General features: G+C 44.8%; 1 protein-coding gene across 3 annotated transcripts in view; it reads left to right on the forward strand.

The window, feature by feature from the left end:
- txndc11 (thioredoxin domain containing 11) overlaps positions 1 to 15,467 on the forward strand; it is a 103,828-nt gene that overhangs the window by 64,143 nt on the left and 24,218 nt on the right. For all 3 annotated transcript variants that reach the window (XM_078240756.1, XM_078240758.1, XM_078240757.1), the window contains 2 exons: positions 6,182 to 6,956; positions 12,991 to 13,136. In XM_078240756.1, the coding sequence (XP_078096882.1) occupies positions 6,182 to 6,956; positions 12,991 to 13,136 (921 nt within the window). The remainder of the gene's footprint in view (positions 1 to 6,181; positions 6,957 to 12,990; positions 13,137 to 15,467) is intronic.

Below are 15,467 nucleotides of genomic sequence, written 5' to 3' on the forward strand. Positions count from 1 at the left end.
ACCAAAATGGATGACCTCACATTTACCAACATTGTACTCCATCTGCCAGACCCTCGCCCACTCACTTAGACTATCTATATCCCTTTGCAGACTTTCAGCATCCTCTGCACACTTTGCTCTGCCACTCATCTTAGTGTCATCTGCGAATTTTGACACACTATACTTGGTCCCCAACTCCAAATCATCAATGTAAATCGTAAACAATTGTGGTCCCAACACTGATTCCTGAGGCACACCACTAGTCACTGATCGCCAACCAGAAAAACACCCATTTACTTCCACTCTTTGCTTTCTGTTAGTTACTCAATCCTCTATCCACGCTAATACATTACCCGCAACACCGTGCACCTTTATCTTATGTAGCAGTCTTTGCTGTGGCACCTTGTCAAATGCCTTCTGGAAATCCAGATACACCACATCCACAGGTTCCCCATTGTCCACTGCACATGTAATGTTCTCAAAGAATTTCAGCAAATTAGTCAAACATGACTTTCCCTTCATGAACCCATGCTGCGTCTTACCAATGGGACAATTTTTATCCCGATGTCTCACTCTTTCTTCTTTGATGATAGATTCAAACATTTTCCCTACTACGGAAGTTAAGCTAACCGGCCTATAGTTACCCGCCTTTTGTCTACCTCCTTTTTTAAACAGTGGTGTCACATTTGCTGTTTTCCAATCTGCGGGAACCACCCCAGAGTCCAGCGAATTTTGGTAAATTACCACTAATGCATTTGCTATTTCTCCCGCCATCTCTTTTAGTACCCTGGGATGCATTCCATCAGGACCAGGAGACTTGTCTACCTTTAGACCCATTAACTTGCCCAACGCTACCTCTTTCGTGATAATGATAGTTTCTAGGTCCTCACCTGCCATAGCCTTCCTGTCATCAAACCTGTTGGACTTTAATCTGGTGTTGTGAGACCTCTTGCTATGGTGAGTGAGATTGCTGAATTAAGAGTATTTGGCTATTGGAGGTACAGTATTCTTCTCCTTCAACAGTCCCTTGGGAGCAAGGATGACTTGCTACCACTCCAGTTTTGATGGGTTCTGAAATGGCTGGTCAATCCAACCATCTGGTTGGTGTCTTCCTGAATGAACCTCCTCCATTTTGGTCAGTCACAAGCCATGTTCTCCCACACATCCGCGGTGATGTTTGACCTCTTCGGGGATGCTAAGAGGACATGCCCAAAGCATTCCCACTGTCCTCCTGGGAGCCTTTTACAGCAACCGGGTTCCAAGTAAAACCATTTGTGAGCCTTGGCGTCAGGCATACAAGTCTGGTGACAGCAGAGATGGTGTCTCCATGCCTACTAGAATTGAGAATTGCCTGAACTCATTTAACAAATGAACCTCACAGCCAGTTGAGCGACTTTTAACCTTTAATCTGGCCTGAGTTTGAACTGAAATTTGAGATCTGTGAGGATTGGCTAATATGCTTCACCTTTTTTAAAGGCCATGCCTGCTTTTGATGTTAAAGGTATATGAACATCTAAAAATGTTTTACTGCAAGACATTGTATACATGTTAAATGGTATATGATAGTTTAAATACTCATTTATCGATGTTTCTCTTTTGCAAGACTGAACCTATGTGTTTGTTTTGCACAGTAAGAAGTCTCACAATACCAGGTTAAAGTCCAACATGTTCATTGGGAATCACGAGCTTTTGGAGTGCTGCTCCTTCATCGGGGATGAAGGATCAGCGTTCCGAGAGTTCGTGCTACCAAATGAACCTGTTGGACGTTAACCTGGTGTTATGAGATTCTTACTGTGCCCACCCCAGTCCAACGCCGGCATCTCCGCATCATGCTTTGCACAGGATAAGGGACTGCTTTGCAGAGTATCTAACTGATAATAAGTTTCCGCAGAGCATGCTCTGAAACAAAATACTCCTCCCCAGACTCCCTGTTAATAACCCGATTGTGGTCAAGGATTCATCCACTCCTAAAATGAACGTGTTAAAAGGGGATATTGTTCGTCACATGTCACCTAGTGATTCAATCCTCCAGAAAATGAAAGTCTAAATGTCTAAACAGTCCAATGGAAAGCTAGGTGAATATGTTGGGGCGGCACGGTGGCCCAGTCGTTAGCACTGCTTTCTCACAGCGCCAGGGACCCGGGTTCCGGCCTCGGGTCACTGTCTGTGCGGAGTCTGCATGGGTTTCCTCCGAGTGCTCCGGTTTCCTCCCACACTCCAAAGATGTGTGGGTTAGGTTGATTGGCCATGCTAAATTGAACTCGGGGTTAGCAGGGTAAATATGTGGGGTTATGGGGATAGGGTCTGGATGGGATTGTGTTTGGTGCAGACTCGATGGGCCAAATGGCCTCCTTCTGCACTGTAGGGATTCTAATCTTGTTGTATAGCTTTTAAATCTAACTTTTAAATGGACGTTTTATGGAGGACAATCTACTTAAGTTGTTGCTGTTTGGCCTTCCTTCACCCCATCCTTTTTTGTGTAATTGAGGTTAATGCCCTTTATCGTGAGCTCACAGTCCACTGCAAGTTGAAATGAATGCCTTTATTCTTTGTTGCAGAATTTAACTTAAACAAGATTGAGACAGTGAACTCCATTGGCAGTAAGCTGCTCGTGAAATATTGCAACCCCTGTTGACTCTGGTGACTGGAAACTTTGATTTTGACAGTGGTTTATCCTGTACTCACTCTTTATTTGTCATCAAAATAAATCTGCCAGTTTACATTCTGGAATATGTCCTACAAGAGAATATGTTTCTCTTGATGTACATCCAGGGCAGCACAGTGGTTAGCACTGCTGCCTCACAGTGCCAGGGAGCCGGGTTCGATTCCTGGCTTGGGTCACTGTGCAGAGTCTGCACATTCTCCCCCCTGTCTGTGTGGGTTTCCTCTGGGTGCTCCAGTTTCCTCCCACAGTCCAAAAGATGTGCTGGTTAGGTGCATTGGCCATGCTAAATTCTCCCCCAGTGCACCTGAACGGGCGTCAGAGTGTGGCAACTAGGGATCTTTAGAGTAACTTCATTGTAGTGTTAATGTAAGCCTACTTGTGACGAATAAATAAACCTTACCTTACCTTTGGCATCTGTTTAATTCTATCTATTATCCACCCTGATCTCTTCTCCCCACTTCTCAGGTTTCCCAATTGAAAAATCATTGTATCCTCAAAATGTCAAATTTCTGCTGAATTTTATGTATTCCATTATTACCTTTTCTAGTTCCATTCTTTTGGTCTTGTTTGGTGTTCCAGTTGGGATTGATGATTGGTTGCTCATACATTTCTGGCTTGTGTGAATAACTTAAAATGGTGGCATAGTGGACTAGTTACTGGAATAATAACCCAGAGACGCAGGGTAATGCTCTGGGAATCTGGATTAAAATCCCACCACAGTGGATGGTGAAATTTGAAATCAATAAACAAAATTTGGAATGAGGCTGTATAAGACTCTGGTCAGATCCCATTTGGAGTATTGTGAGCAGTTCTGAGCTCCGTATCTAAGGAAGAGTGTGCTGGCCTTGGAAAGAGTCCAAAGGAGGTTCACAAGAATGATCCCTGGAATGAAAGAGCTTGTCGTATGAGGAACGGTTGAGGACTCCGGGTCTGTACCCATTGGAGTTTAGAAGGATGAGGGGGGATTTTATTGAAAATTACAGGATACTGCGAGGCCTGGATAGAGTGGATGTGGAGAGGATGTTTCCACTAGTAGGAAAAACTAGAACCAGCGGGGACAACCTCAGGCTAAAGGGACGATCCTTTAAAACAGAGATGAGGAGGAATTTCTTCAGCCAGAGAATCTGTGGAACCCTTTACCGCAGAAGGCTGTGGAGGCCAGATTATTGAGTGTCTTTAAGACAGAGATAGATAGGTTCTTGATTAATAAGGGTATCAGGGGTTATGGGGAAAAGGCAGGAGAATGGGGATGAGAAAAATATCAGCCATGATTGAATGGCGGAGCAGACTCGATGGGCCGAGTGGCCTAATTCTGCTCCTATGTCTTATGATCTTATGGAATTACAATTCTAAATGATGACCGTGAAATCATTGTTGATTGTTGTAAAAAAAAAATACTCATCTGGTTCACCAATGTCCTTTAGGGAAGGAAATCTGCATCCTTACCCAGTCTGGCCAATATGTGATCTACAGCAATTATGGTTGATTCTTAACTACTCTCTGAGTCACAGAGTTCAAGGAGCAATTAGGGCTGGGCAATAAATGTTGAACCAGTCAGTGACGGCCACGTCCCATTAATTAATTAAAAATAACGCAAATAAGCATGTTACCAGCTACTGTCAAAAATATACGTGTTAAATTCCAGTGTGCAGGATCACTGCTTCAAGTATGATTTTAAAATCCTCTTTGTTACGAACAAAGGGGATGTTTGAATGGATATGTAACATGTGGAAAACATCTTGTCAGCACAGCTCTGCATACTTTTAATTATTCTGCTGAGTTCAAGTTCCTGTAGAATCATAGAATCCCTACAGTGCAGAAGGAGGCCATTCGGCCCATCAAGTCTGCACCGACCACAATCCCACCCATCCCCGTAACGCACATATTTACCCTGTTAATCCCTCTGACACTAAGGGGCAATTTACCATGGCCAATCCACCTAACCCACACATTTTTGGACTGTGGGAGGAAACCGGAACACCTGGAGGAAACCCACGCAGACATGGGAAGAATGTACAAACTCCACACAGACTGTAACCCAAGGCCGGAATTGTACTCATTAAATGTTTGGTTGGGGATGGCAGTCCCAAGCACTAATTTGCTCGTTAACCACCAGGATTTTGATAAAGCATAACCCAGCATTGTGCAGTAAAACATTATAGTTCCTTCATAGAGAATTTTGAAACAACCAGGCGAATCTTTGATTCATAGAACCCCTACAGTGCAGAAGGAGGCCATTTGGCCCATTGAATCTGCAGCGAACACAATCCCATGCAGGCCCTATTCCCGTAACCCCACATATTTACCCTGCTAATCCCCTGACACTAAGAGGCAATTTAGCATGGCCAATCCACCTAACCTGGACTGTGGGAGGAAACCAGAGCACCTGGTGGAAACCCACGCGGGGAGAACGTGCAAACTCCACGCAGGCAGTGACCCGAGGCCGGAATTGAAACCTGGCGCTGTGAGGCAGCAGTGCTAACCAGTGTGCCACCGTGCCGCCCCTTTCCCTGCTCCAAAATATTCTTCCCAATCTCATGCTGACCTTGTTTCCGAGGTTGCTACAGCCCTCCATAACCGCATCCCAAGTAGCCATTTTCATGAATGGACCTCAACAGTGAGTATTTTATACTGCAATCTGGGAAGGTACGTCATACCCGGTCCCTGTCCTGCCTCCCCAGCATTTCCCTTTTAAAGCAGAGATCACACAATAGCTCAGGAAGGGGTATCCTGCCTGACTCAACATAGCATCCTGCACTTGTTCAGTGATGTAGAACTGCGATCCACTGAACCAACTCAGACCAGGGGTTCCCCCTGTGTGTGACTCACTACTTCATGACATGGGGAGAGTGTGCAAACTCCACACAAACAGTCACCCAAGGCCGGAATTGTATTCATTAAATGTTTGGTTGGGGATGACGGTCCCAAGCAATAACTTGCTCGTTAACCACCAGGATTTTGATAAAGCATAACCCAGCATTGTGCAGTAAAACACTATAATTCCTCCATGGAGAATTATCAGATCATGCTCACCTACTGAACCGTTGAGAAATCCTTCAGTGTTGGCTTTATTTCTTTTAGTATATTTTTGCATCTTCCGCTAATGTGATGTGGTGCACAGCAAATACTCCATTTAAATGTTCAATCTGACTGAATTTAGTTTAGCAAGCAGAGGCTAGATCACAAAATGGTCAACGAAAGTTTGTTTCCAGGGTTTGAAAGAAGCGGACCACTCTGAGGGCCACCTGGTGTGGCTGGTTTCCTGCAATGGACTGCTGGAGGTGCCTGTTGCTATTGAAAGACTCAAATCCTGGTGCTGTTCGGTGCCTGGAACTGGAAGCTTAACAGAATGGGGGAATGGAGCTTGCATCTTAAAGCCATGACCTTATTGAATGGCGGAGCAGGCTCGAGGGGCCAGATGGCCTACTCCTGCTCCTAGTTCTTATGTTCTTATCTGAATGCTTAATGTCAGAGTACCATCATGATTGTTTCTGTGAAACATTCCGTTGATTTTTTTTTTCCTTCTCTTTTATTCAGGTAACTGAAGTTGCTCTTAAATATCACAACTGTAACAATAGCGAGGCCGTTCAGCGTGTGCTGCAGTACATGGAAGAGACCGGGCAGGCTGACCAAGAAGATCAGTCCCCAGTATCCTCTCCACCTGTAGCGGGAACTTCCTCCCAGACTAGGAAACCTTGTTGTAGCACAATAATGCTTCCCCAGTGGCACCCTGTATCCCGAACTCGCAACGTCTGTGAGTTGTGCATCAACCAGACAGTTGGATTTCGACCAAGTGTGGTCCAAGTTCCCCAGTGCAACTTCGTGGCGATGGAGGCAGCGCTGGATTCATTCTACCTCAGAGAAGAAACATTTCTTCACCTGCAATCAAACCCTGTGGGGTGTAGCAATATTTTGAGCTACTACAACCCTTTTAACTATTACACTGTTTGCTGCAGGACATTCAGCAGTTCGTTTCAGTCTGAACAAATTAATGCCCTTAACTCTTCAGAACTGTTTTCCAACGCAGAGCACAGGAGTGGAATAATTTCCCAAGGCTTTCCTCACATTGAGGACAGAGTATCCACTCTTTTAGATCTGCACCATAGTCAAAGCCGTATTACAGGACTGAACTGTAATACAAACAAAACTCTTAATTTTTACCTGATGGATTCAAATTTGCACTGGAGGTTTGCCACTAGATTAGGAGCTCATGAATCTGCACAAGTGCAAGAATTTGCGACAATAATTGATCTATGGGATGAAGTTCATTACGTCCTTGACCAAAAGCAGGTCCTTGATAAATCTTCCATTGGTACGTATCCTGAAAAAAATATATTGAATGTGACTGCAATTTTGGAGATCTATAATACTTTATAAAGTTTATTTATTAGTCACAAGTAGGCTAACATTGACACTGCAATGAAGTTACTGTGAAAATCCCCTAGTCGCCATACTCCAGCGCCTGTTCGGGTACACTGAGGGAGAATTTACCACGGCTAATGCACCCTAACCAGCATGTCTTTCGGACTGTGGGAGGAAACCGGAGCACCCGTAGGAAACCCAAAGGAAATACTTTATATACTTGTATATTGTTGATTTTAATCTCTTTTTCGTTCCAGTTAACAGATTCCAATCCAATTTCTGTGCTGTTTCATTTAAGTTTAATTTTCATAGAATCTACAGAGCAGAAGGAGGCCATTTGGCCCATTGAGCCTGCACTGACAACAATCCTATCCCTGTAACCCCACATATTTACTCTCCTAATCCCCCTGACACTAAGGGGCAATTTAGCATGGCCAATCAACCTAATCCGCACATCTTTGGACTGTAGGAGGAAACCGGAGCACCCGGAGGAAACCCACGCAGACACGGAGAAAGTGCAAACTCCACACAGACAGTGACCCGAGGCCGGAATTGAACCTGGATCTGTGGCGTTGTGAGGCAGCAGTGCTAACCACTGTGCCACCCATAAAATTGATCAAATTTTCTCTCTTGCCCATTTAATTTGAAAGTCAAAGGACAACATTAAGAGCATTCAAATGGTTATTGGATAAACATATGGATGATATTGGATAAACATATGGATGATATTGGAATAGTGTAGATTAGAGGGGCTTTAGATTGGTTCCACTGGTCGGCGCAACATCGAGGACCGAAGGGCCTGTACTGTGCTGTTATGTTCTATGAATGAACCTGGAATGAATTTCAAGGGCAATTTGGTCTGTTCGACATAATCTACCATTTACCTTCGGAAATCATGGATTCAAATTTCATTCTAAATTTGCGTACTGAATTTTCCTTGCAACCTTGAAGACATGTACATACCTCATCTCTCCAGGTAGATTCAATTGAGCTCTCCATCTGTTTTGACCATTTTGGTATTATGCGCACAGATATTTCTCAGTCTTACTCAATAACCTTGCTATTTAGGGCATTGACTATTTGCTGCTGTCTCTCACTCACTTCATGCCCAGCTCCCTGAGTTAACCTGCTGTGATATAATTGGGTGTTTTGAATCAAATCGCTGCAGTAATGTAGACTTGGTTCATAGAATCATAGAATCCCTACAGTGCAGAAGGAGGCCATTCGGCCCATCGAGTCTGCACCGACCACAATCCCACCCAGGCCCTACCCCCACATATTTTACCCGCTAATCCCTCTAACCTACGCATCTCAGGAGTCTAAGGGGCAATTTTTAACCTGGCCAATCAACCTAACCCGCACATCTTTGGACTGTGGGAGGAAACCGGAGCACCCGGAGGAAACCCACGCAGACACGAGGAGAATGTGCAAACTCCACACAGACAGTGACCCGAGTCGGGAATCGAACCCGGGACCCTGGAGCTGTGAAGCAGCAGTGCTAACCACTGTGCTACCGTGCCATCCCGGTTGTGGGCTATCCGTGTAGTTACAGACGATTGTGGATGGCAAGAATTTCTACAAGAGGACAATGACTGTATTTCCCTATCTAGGATAGAAAATAAAGGTTCAATCCTAGTACGAGTTATGCTTGACTTTCACTTATTCTTACCATAGCTGAGCCTCAGCAGAAACCTTTTGTAATTCCTGAACAGTATTTCTTTTCCGCCATTTGCATACTTTGCATGCAATGGCCCAGTGGTTAGCACTGCTGCCTCTTTGCGCCAGGGACCTGGGTTCGATTCCCAACTTGGGAGACTGTCTGTGCGGAGTCTGCACGTTCTCCCCGTGTCTGCGTGGGTTTCCTCCAGGTGCTCCGGTTTTCTCCCACAGTCCAAAGATGTGCGGGTTAGGTTGATTGGCCATGCTAAAAGGCCCTATGGTGCCAGGGGTCTAGCAGGGTAAATGGGGTTATGGGGATAGGGCTTGGGTGGGATTGTTAACAATGCAGACTCGATGGGCTGAATGGCCACCTCCTGTAGGGATTCTATGATTCAATGATGAAATTAAGACCACCAAGCTAAAGTTTGTGCAAAAATGCTTAAATTTGTCATCTAATGTCTTTAATTTTGCATTAACTTTCTCAAATGACAATAGAAATAACAGGGAATATTTCACGATCAGATTTGCATCACACTTCTTTGGGAACAGTCAGGATTGATCCTGTCAATGGAGGCATAAAAATGTTATGTTGGATATGAATGCTTCTGCAGCTTAACATGATCAAAGGTGAACCATTGGGTCTTCTGAATATTTTGGGTTTAGTTTTTGACTTTATTGAGCCCCCCACAAGTAATGTTAAATATTGACCTTTTATTGCCCACACTTGATTCTTTCTTGATTAATAAAGGGATTAGGGGTTATGGGGAAAAGGCAGGATCCATCACGCAAACCAGCCTCCCATCCATTGACTCTGTCTACACTTCCCGCTGCCTCGGCAAAGCAGCCAGCATAATTAAGGACCCCATGCACCCCGGACATTCTCTCTTCCACCTTCTTCCCTTGGGGAAAAAGATACAAAAGTCTGAAGTCACGTGCCAACCGACTCGAGAACAGCTTCTTCCCTGCTGCTGTCAGACTTTTCAATGGACTTACCTTGCATTAAGTTGATCTTTCTCTGCACCCTAGCTATGACTGTAACACTACATTCTGCACTCTCTCGTTTCCTTCTCTATGAATGGTATGTTTTGTCTGTATAGCGGCAAGAAACAATACTTTTCACTATGTTAATACCTGTGGCAATAATAAATCAAATCAAAATCAAAGAATGGGGATGAGAAAAATATCAGCCATGATTGAATGGCGGAGCAGACTCGATGGGCCGAGTGGCCTAATTCTGCTCCCTTGTCTTATGGTCTTATGATTGCAACCTGCTTTGGGAGTATGCCTACCAGGTGAGGATAGAATCTGCCTTGGCATCATTGTTCCCCGTGTTTGAAAGACCAGCCATCACATTGCCTCAAGACTTGCAGAGGGATATTGAATGTCTATCATTCGGCTGAAATGTTAAACAGAGGCTGCCCCCTCAGGCGGGCATTAAAGATCCTATGATACTATTCGAAGGAGAGCAGGGGAGATCTCCCCGATGTTCTGACTGGTATTCATCCCTCAAGTTACCATCACTAAAGCTGAATGTTATCGCATTGCTGTTTGTGGGATCTCGCTATTCGCACTTTGGCTGCGCAGCTTGCTATGTTATGAACATGTAGCCATATGCTGACCTATCCATAACACTGGGGTAGAATGCGCTACTCCAATAGGCCCATCTTCAGAAATGTTATCACTGTTCTAAACTGCAGTATATTATCTCGATATGATCAGTTAAAATGCCCAAGAGGATTAAATGTGTTGTATCATATATAACCCTTAATTGAGTCATAGAGGTTTACAGCATGGAAACAGGCCCTTCGGCTCAACTTGTCCATGCCGCCCAGTTTTTACCACTAAGTTAGCCTCAATTGCCTGCATTTGGCCCACCCATATCCCTCTGACCCATGTAATTGTCTAAATGCTTTTTAAAAGACAAAATTGTACCCACCTCTACTACTGCCTCTGGCAGCTTGTTCCAGACACTCACCACCCTCTGTGTGAAAAAACTGCCCCACTGAACCCTTTCGTATCTCTCCCCTCTCACCTTAAACCTATGCCCTCTAGTTTTGGACTCCGCTACCTTTGGGAAGAGAAGTTGACTGTCTACCTTATCTATGCCCCTCATTATTTTATAGATATCTATAAGATTACTCCTAAGCCTCCTACACTCCAGGGAAAACAGTCCCAGTCTATCCAGCCTCTCCTTATAACTCAAACCATCAAACCCCGGTAGCATCCTAGTAAATCTCTTCTGCACTCTTTCTAGTTTAATAATATCCTTTCTATAACAGGGTGACCAGAACTGTACACAGTATTCCAAGTGTGGCCTTACCAATGTCTTGTACAACTTCAACAAGACATCCCAACTCCTGTATTCAATGTTCTGACCAATGAAACCAAGCATGCGAATGCTTTCTTCATTACCCTGTGCACCTGTGACCCCACTTTCAAGGAGCTATGAACCTGTACTCCCAGATCTCTTTGATCTATAACTGTCCCCACAACACCCTACCATTAACTGAGTAAGTCCTGCCCCGATTCGATCTACCAAAATGCATCATCTCACATTTATCTAAATTAAATTCCATCTGCCATTCATCGGCCCACTGGCCCAATTGATCAAGATCCCGTTGCAATCCTAGATAACCTTCTTCACTGTTCACTCTGCCACCAATCTTGGTGTCATCTGCAATCTCACTAACAATGCCCCATAAATCCTCATCCAAATCGTTAATATAAATAACAAATAACAATGGACCCAGCACTGATCCCTGAGGCACACCACTGGTCACAGGCTTCCTGTTTGAAAAACAACCCTCTACAAACACCCTCTGTCTTCTGTCTTAGATTAGTTTGTTTTTTTCTGCTTATCGGAGTGTGGAATGTGCATAATAGACAATGGATCTCAACCCCTTTGAGATAGGAACAGGAGAAGACCATATGGTCCGGCATGGCGGATTTTGGGCTTCAATTCCACTTTTCCGCCTGCTCTCCATATTCCTTGATTCTCTGAGAGATTTAAATATGTCTATCTTAGCCTTGAATATACTCGATGACAATGCATCCACAACCCTCAGGGATAGAGAATTCCAAGTATTCACACCCCTCTAAAGTGAAGACATTTCTCCTCATCTCAGTCCTAAATGATCACCCTTTTATCCTGAAACTGTGCCGCTGTGTTTTAGATTCCCCAGCCTGGGAAAACAAGCTACCTCTGGGTGGCATGGTGGCACAGTGGTTAGCACTGCTGCCTCTCAGCGCCAGGGACCCGGGTTCAATTCCCGTCTTGGGTCACTGTCTGTGTGGAGTTTGCACGTTCTTCCCCATGTCTGCGTGAGTTTCCTCCGGGTGCTCCGGTTTCCTCCCACAGTCAAAAGACTGGTTAGGTGCATTGGCCATGCTACATTCTCCCTCAGTGAAGTTTAGAAGTTTATTAGTCACAAGTATGGTTTACATTAACACTGCAATGAAGTTACTGTGAAATGTCCCTCGTCGCCACAACCCAGCGCCTGTTTGGTTCAATACACCTAACCAGCACATCTTTCAGAATGTGGGAGGAAACCGGAGCACCCGAGGAAACCCACGCAGACACGGGGAGAACGTGCAAACTCCACACAAACAGTGGCCCGAGGCCGGAATCAAACCCGGGTCCCTGGCACCGTGAGGCAGCAGTGCTAACCATTGTGCCAACGTGCCGCCCAAACAGACGCTGGAGTGTGGCGACTAGAGGATTTTCACAGTAACTTCATTGCAGTGTAAATGTAAGCCTGCTTGTGACACTAATAAATAAACTTTAAAAAAACGGTCAAACCTCTTCATAATCGGGAACGTTTCAATGCGATTGTCTCACATTCTTCTATAAACTCCAGAGAGAATATAAATCCAAGCTACCCAGCCCCTCATCCATGGGACAATCTAATTGCCTCAGGAACAAATATCTGTGTTAAGTATACTCAAGTGGCGATTAAAGCTTTCTCTACTTTTGTGTCAATGATTTACTGCCACCTCAATCTTTAAACGAACATCCTTATTCCTTTTCCAATTTTCTACACAACCTATTTGTTTCAGACTTAATGACTCAGTGACAAATTGTACAGCGGTTTGTTCTGTGAACCTTGAGTAAGACTGCAACAAGCATTTTCTTTCACTAAAATCCAGACTCTGTTGTTCCCAGGTACTTAAGATACTCTATCTTTTATTGTCCCACCTTCGAATTGTGATTTTCTTTATGAATTGAAGTCTGTTAAAGCTGGAATGTAAGTTGTAGTTCAGCTAACGCGTGCAGTCAGAAATGTATTAATTTACTTGACGTTTACTATATCATTTTCTTGTTGCAGAAAGCATCATAAAGGATTACAGTAGAATATACAGTCCATTAAATCGGCATCTTATTGCTGGAGCCAAGTCTCAAGCTCAGGAAAAATATTTAATTGCCGAAGTAACAACTCAGACATTTGACAGCATAGTACTGGATGCTGAAAAGGTGAACCTCTAATTTATGTTGTTGCCTTATCTCAATTTTCATGTTTTGGTCACAACCCGTATGTTCTGTTGAAGATCCCATTGTATGTTTTTGTTACTGTGGTCACTATGATGTTCAGTTTGAAAGATTATGTATGCAACAAGATCTGGACAATATCCAGGCTTAGTGGCAAATAACATTCGCGCCACACAAATGCCAGGCAATGACCATCACCAATAAGAGACACTTTAAAAGTTCATTTATTAGTTACAAGTCGGCTTACATTAACACTGCAATGAAGTTACTGTGAAAATCCCCTAGTTGCCATACTACAGCGCCTGTTCGGGTTACACTGAGGGAGAATTTAGCATGGCCAATGCACCTGACCAGCATGTTTTTTGGATTGTGGGAGGAAACCGGAGCACCCGGAAGAAACCCACGCAGACACGGGGAGAACGTGCAAACTCCACACATACAGTGACCCGAGCCGGGAATTGAACCCGGGTCCCTGGTGCTGTGAGGCAGCAGTGCTAACCACCGTGCCACCCTAACCACCGCCCCTTGACATTGAATGGTGTTACCATCACTGAATCCCCCACTGTCAACATCCTTGAGGTTACCACTGACCAGAAACTCAACTGGACTCACCACATAAACTCAGTGGCTACAAGAGCAGGTCAGAAGCTAGGAATTCTGCGGTGAGTAACTCACCACCTGACTCCCCAAAGCCTGTCCACCATCTACAAGGCACAAGTCAGGAGTGTGATGGAATACCCCCCCCACTTGCCCGGATGGGTGCAGCTCCAACAATACTCAAGGACTTGACAACATCCAGGACAAAGCAGCCCGCTTGATTGGCACCACATCTACAAACATCCACTCTCTCCACCACCGACGCTCAGTAGCAGCAGTGTGTACTATCTACAAGATGCAGTGCAGCAATTCACCAAAGATCCTTAGACAGCACCTTCCAAACCCACGACCACTTCCATCTAGAAGGACAAGGGTAGCAGATACATGGGAACACCACCACCTGCAAGTTCCCATCCAAGCCACTCACTATCCTAACTTGGAAATATATAGCGCCATTCCTTTGCAATTGCTGGCTCAAAATCCTGGAATTTCCTCCCTAACAGCACTGCGGGTCAATCCACAGAACATGGACTGCAGCGATTCAAGAAGGCAGCTCACCACCACCTTCTCAAGGGCAACTAGGGATGGGCAATAAATGCTGGCCAGCCAGCGATGCCCATGTCCCATGAATGAATTTTTTAAAAGCACCTTCTTTAAGGCCAGTTTCTATTTCCCTATAAAAATACTTAAGCTAATAGTTGGTCCTTGGACACTTTGCCTGTGCCAGCTGGGCGCTGTTCAGCAAAATTCATTCAGGCCTTCTGCTGATTTGTTTCCACTGCAGTTTTTTTCAGTTTTGCAAGCTCAGATCTAACGATGAATAAAAATGAGGTTCTGTATCACACAGCTAGCCATTCCTGAACCATTATGAAGAAACATCGCAGTTTGACAAGACAATGTATTTTTGTCATGAGATTTTAAAACTGCTTTTTGCCTCCAAAGTTGAAGGTGGTGTGTGGTTTGCGCAGGCATTGGTATCCTTCAGCTATGAGGCTAGATGATGTCTGTTAGGGGAGACAAGGCATCATGGCCTTAATTTTCAGGATGGCGGAGGCTCGGCCAACTCTAGAAGCACCGGTGCCATTTCACACCCGAGCAAGCATTGATTGGCAGACGGCAGTACTTCAGCCCTTCACTGGGGAGAAGTCCTGCCTCGGAGTGCGGTTTCCCAGTCACTTCAGGAACAGTGCTGCAGTGGCTCAAAGAGGCCAGCTAGCTGGCTGCAGCTTCGTGTCAGGGACCAGAGGAAAGGGGGAGGGGAGGGGGAGTGGGGGAAGGAAGGCATTTAGAGTCATAGAAGTCTACAGCATGGAAACAGGCCCTTTGGCCCAACTTTTCCATGCCGCCTTTTTTTTTTAAACCCTAAAGCTAGTCCCAATTATCCACATTTGGCCCACCTCCCTCTATACCCATCTTACCCATGTAACTAACGCTTTGTAAAAGACAAAATTGTACCCGCCTCTACTACTGCCTCTGGCAGCTTGTTCCAGACACTCACCTCTGTGTGGAAAAAGTTGCCCCTCTGGACCCTTTCGTATCTTGCCCCTCTCACCTTAAACCTATGCCCTCTAGTTTTAGATTCTCCTACCTTTGGGAAAAGATATTGACTATCTAGCTGATCTATGCCCCTCATTATTTTATAGACCTCTATACGATCGCCCCTCAGCCTCCTAGGCTCCAGAGAAAAAAAGTCCCAGTCTATCCAGCCTCTCGTTATAA

Source organism: Mustelus asterias, chromosome 23, assembly GCF_964213995.1.
Source record: "Mustelus asterias chromosome 23, sMusAst1.hap1.1, whole genome shotgun sequence".
NCBI classification, from domain to species: Eukaryota; Metazoa; Chordata; class Chondrichthyes; order Carcharhiniformes; family Triakidae; genus Mustelus; species Mustelus asterias.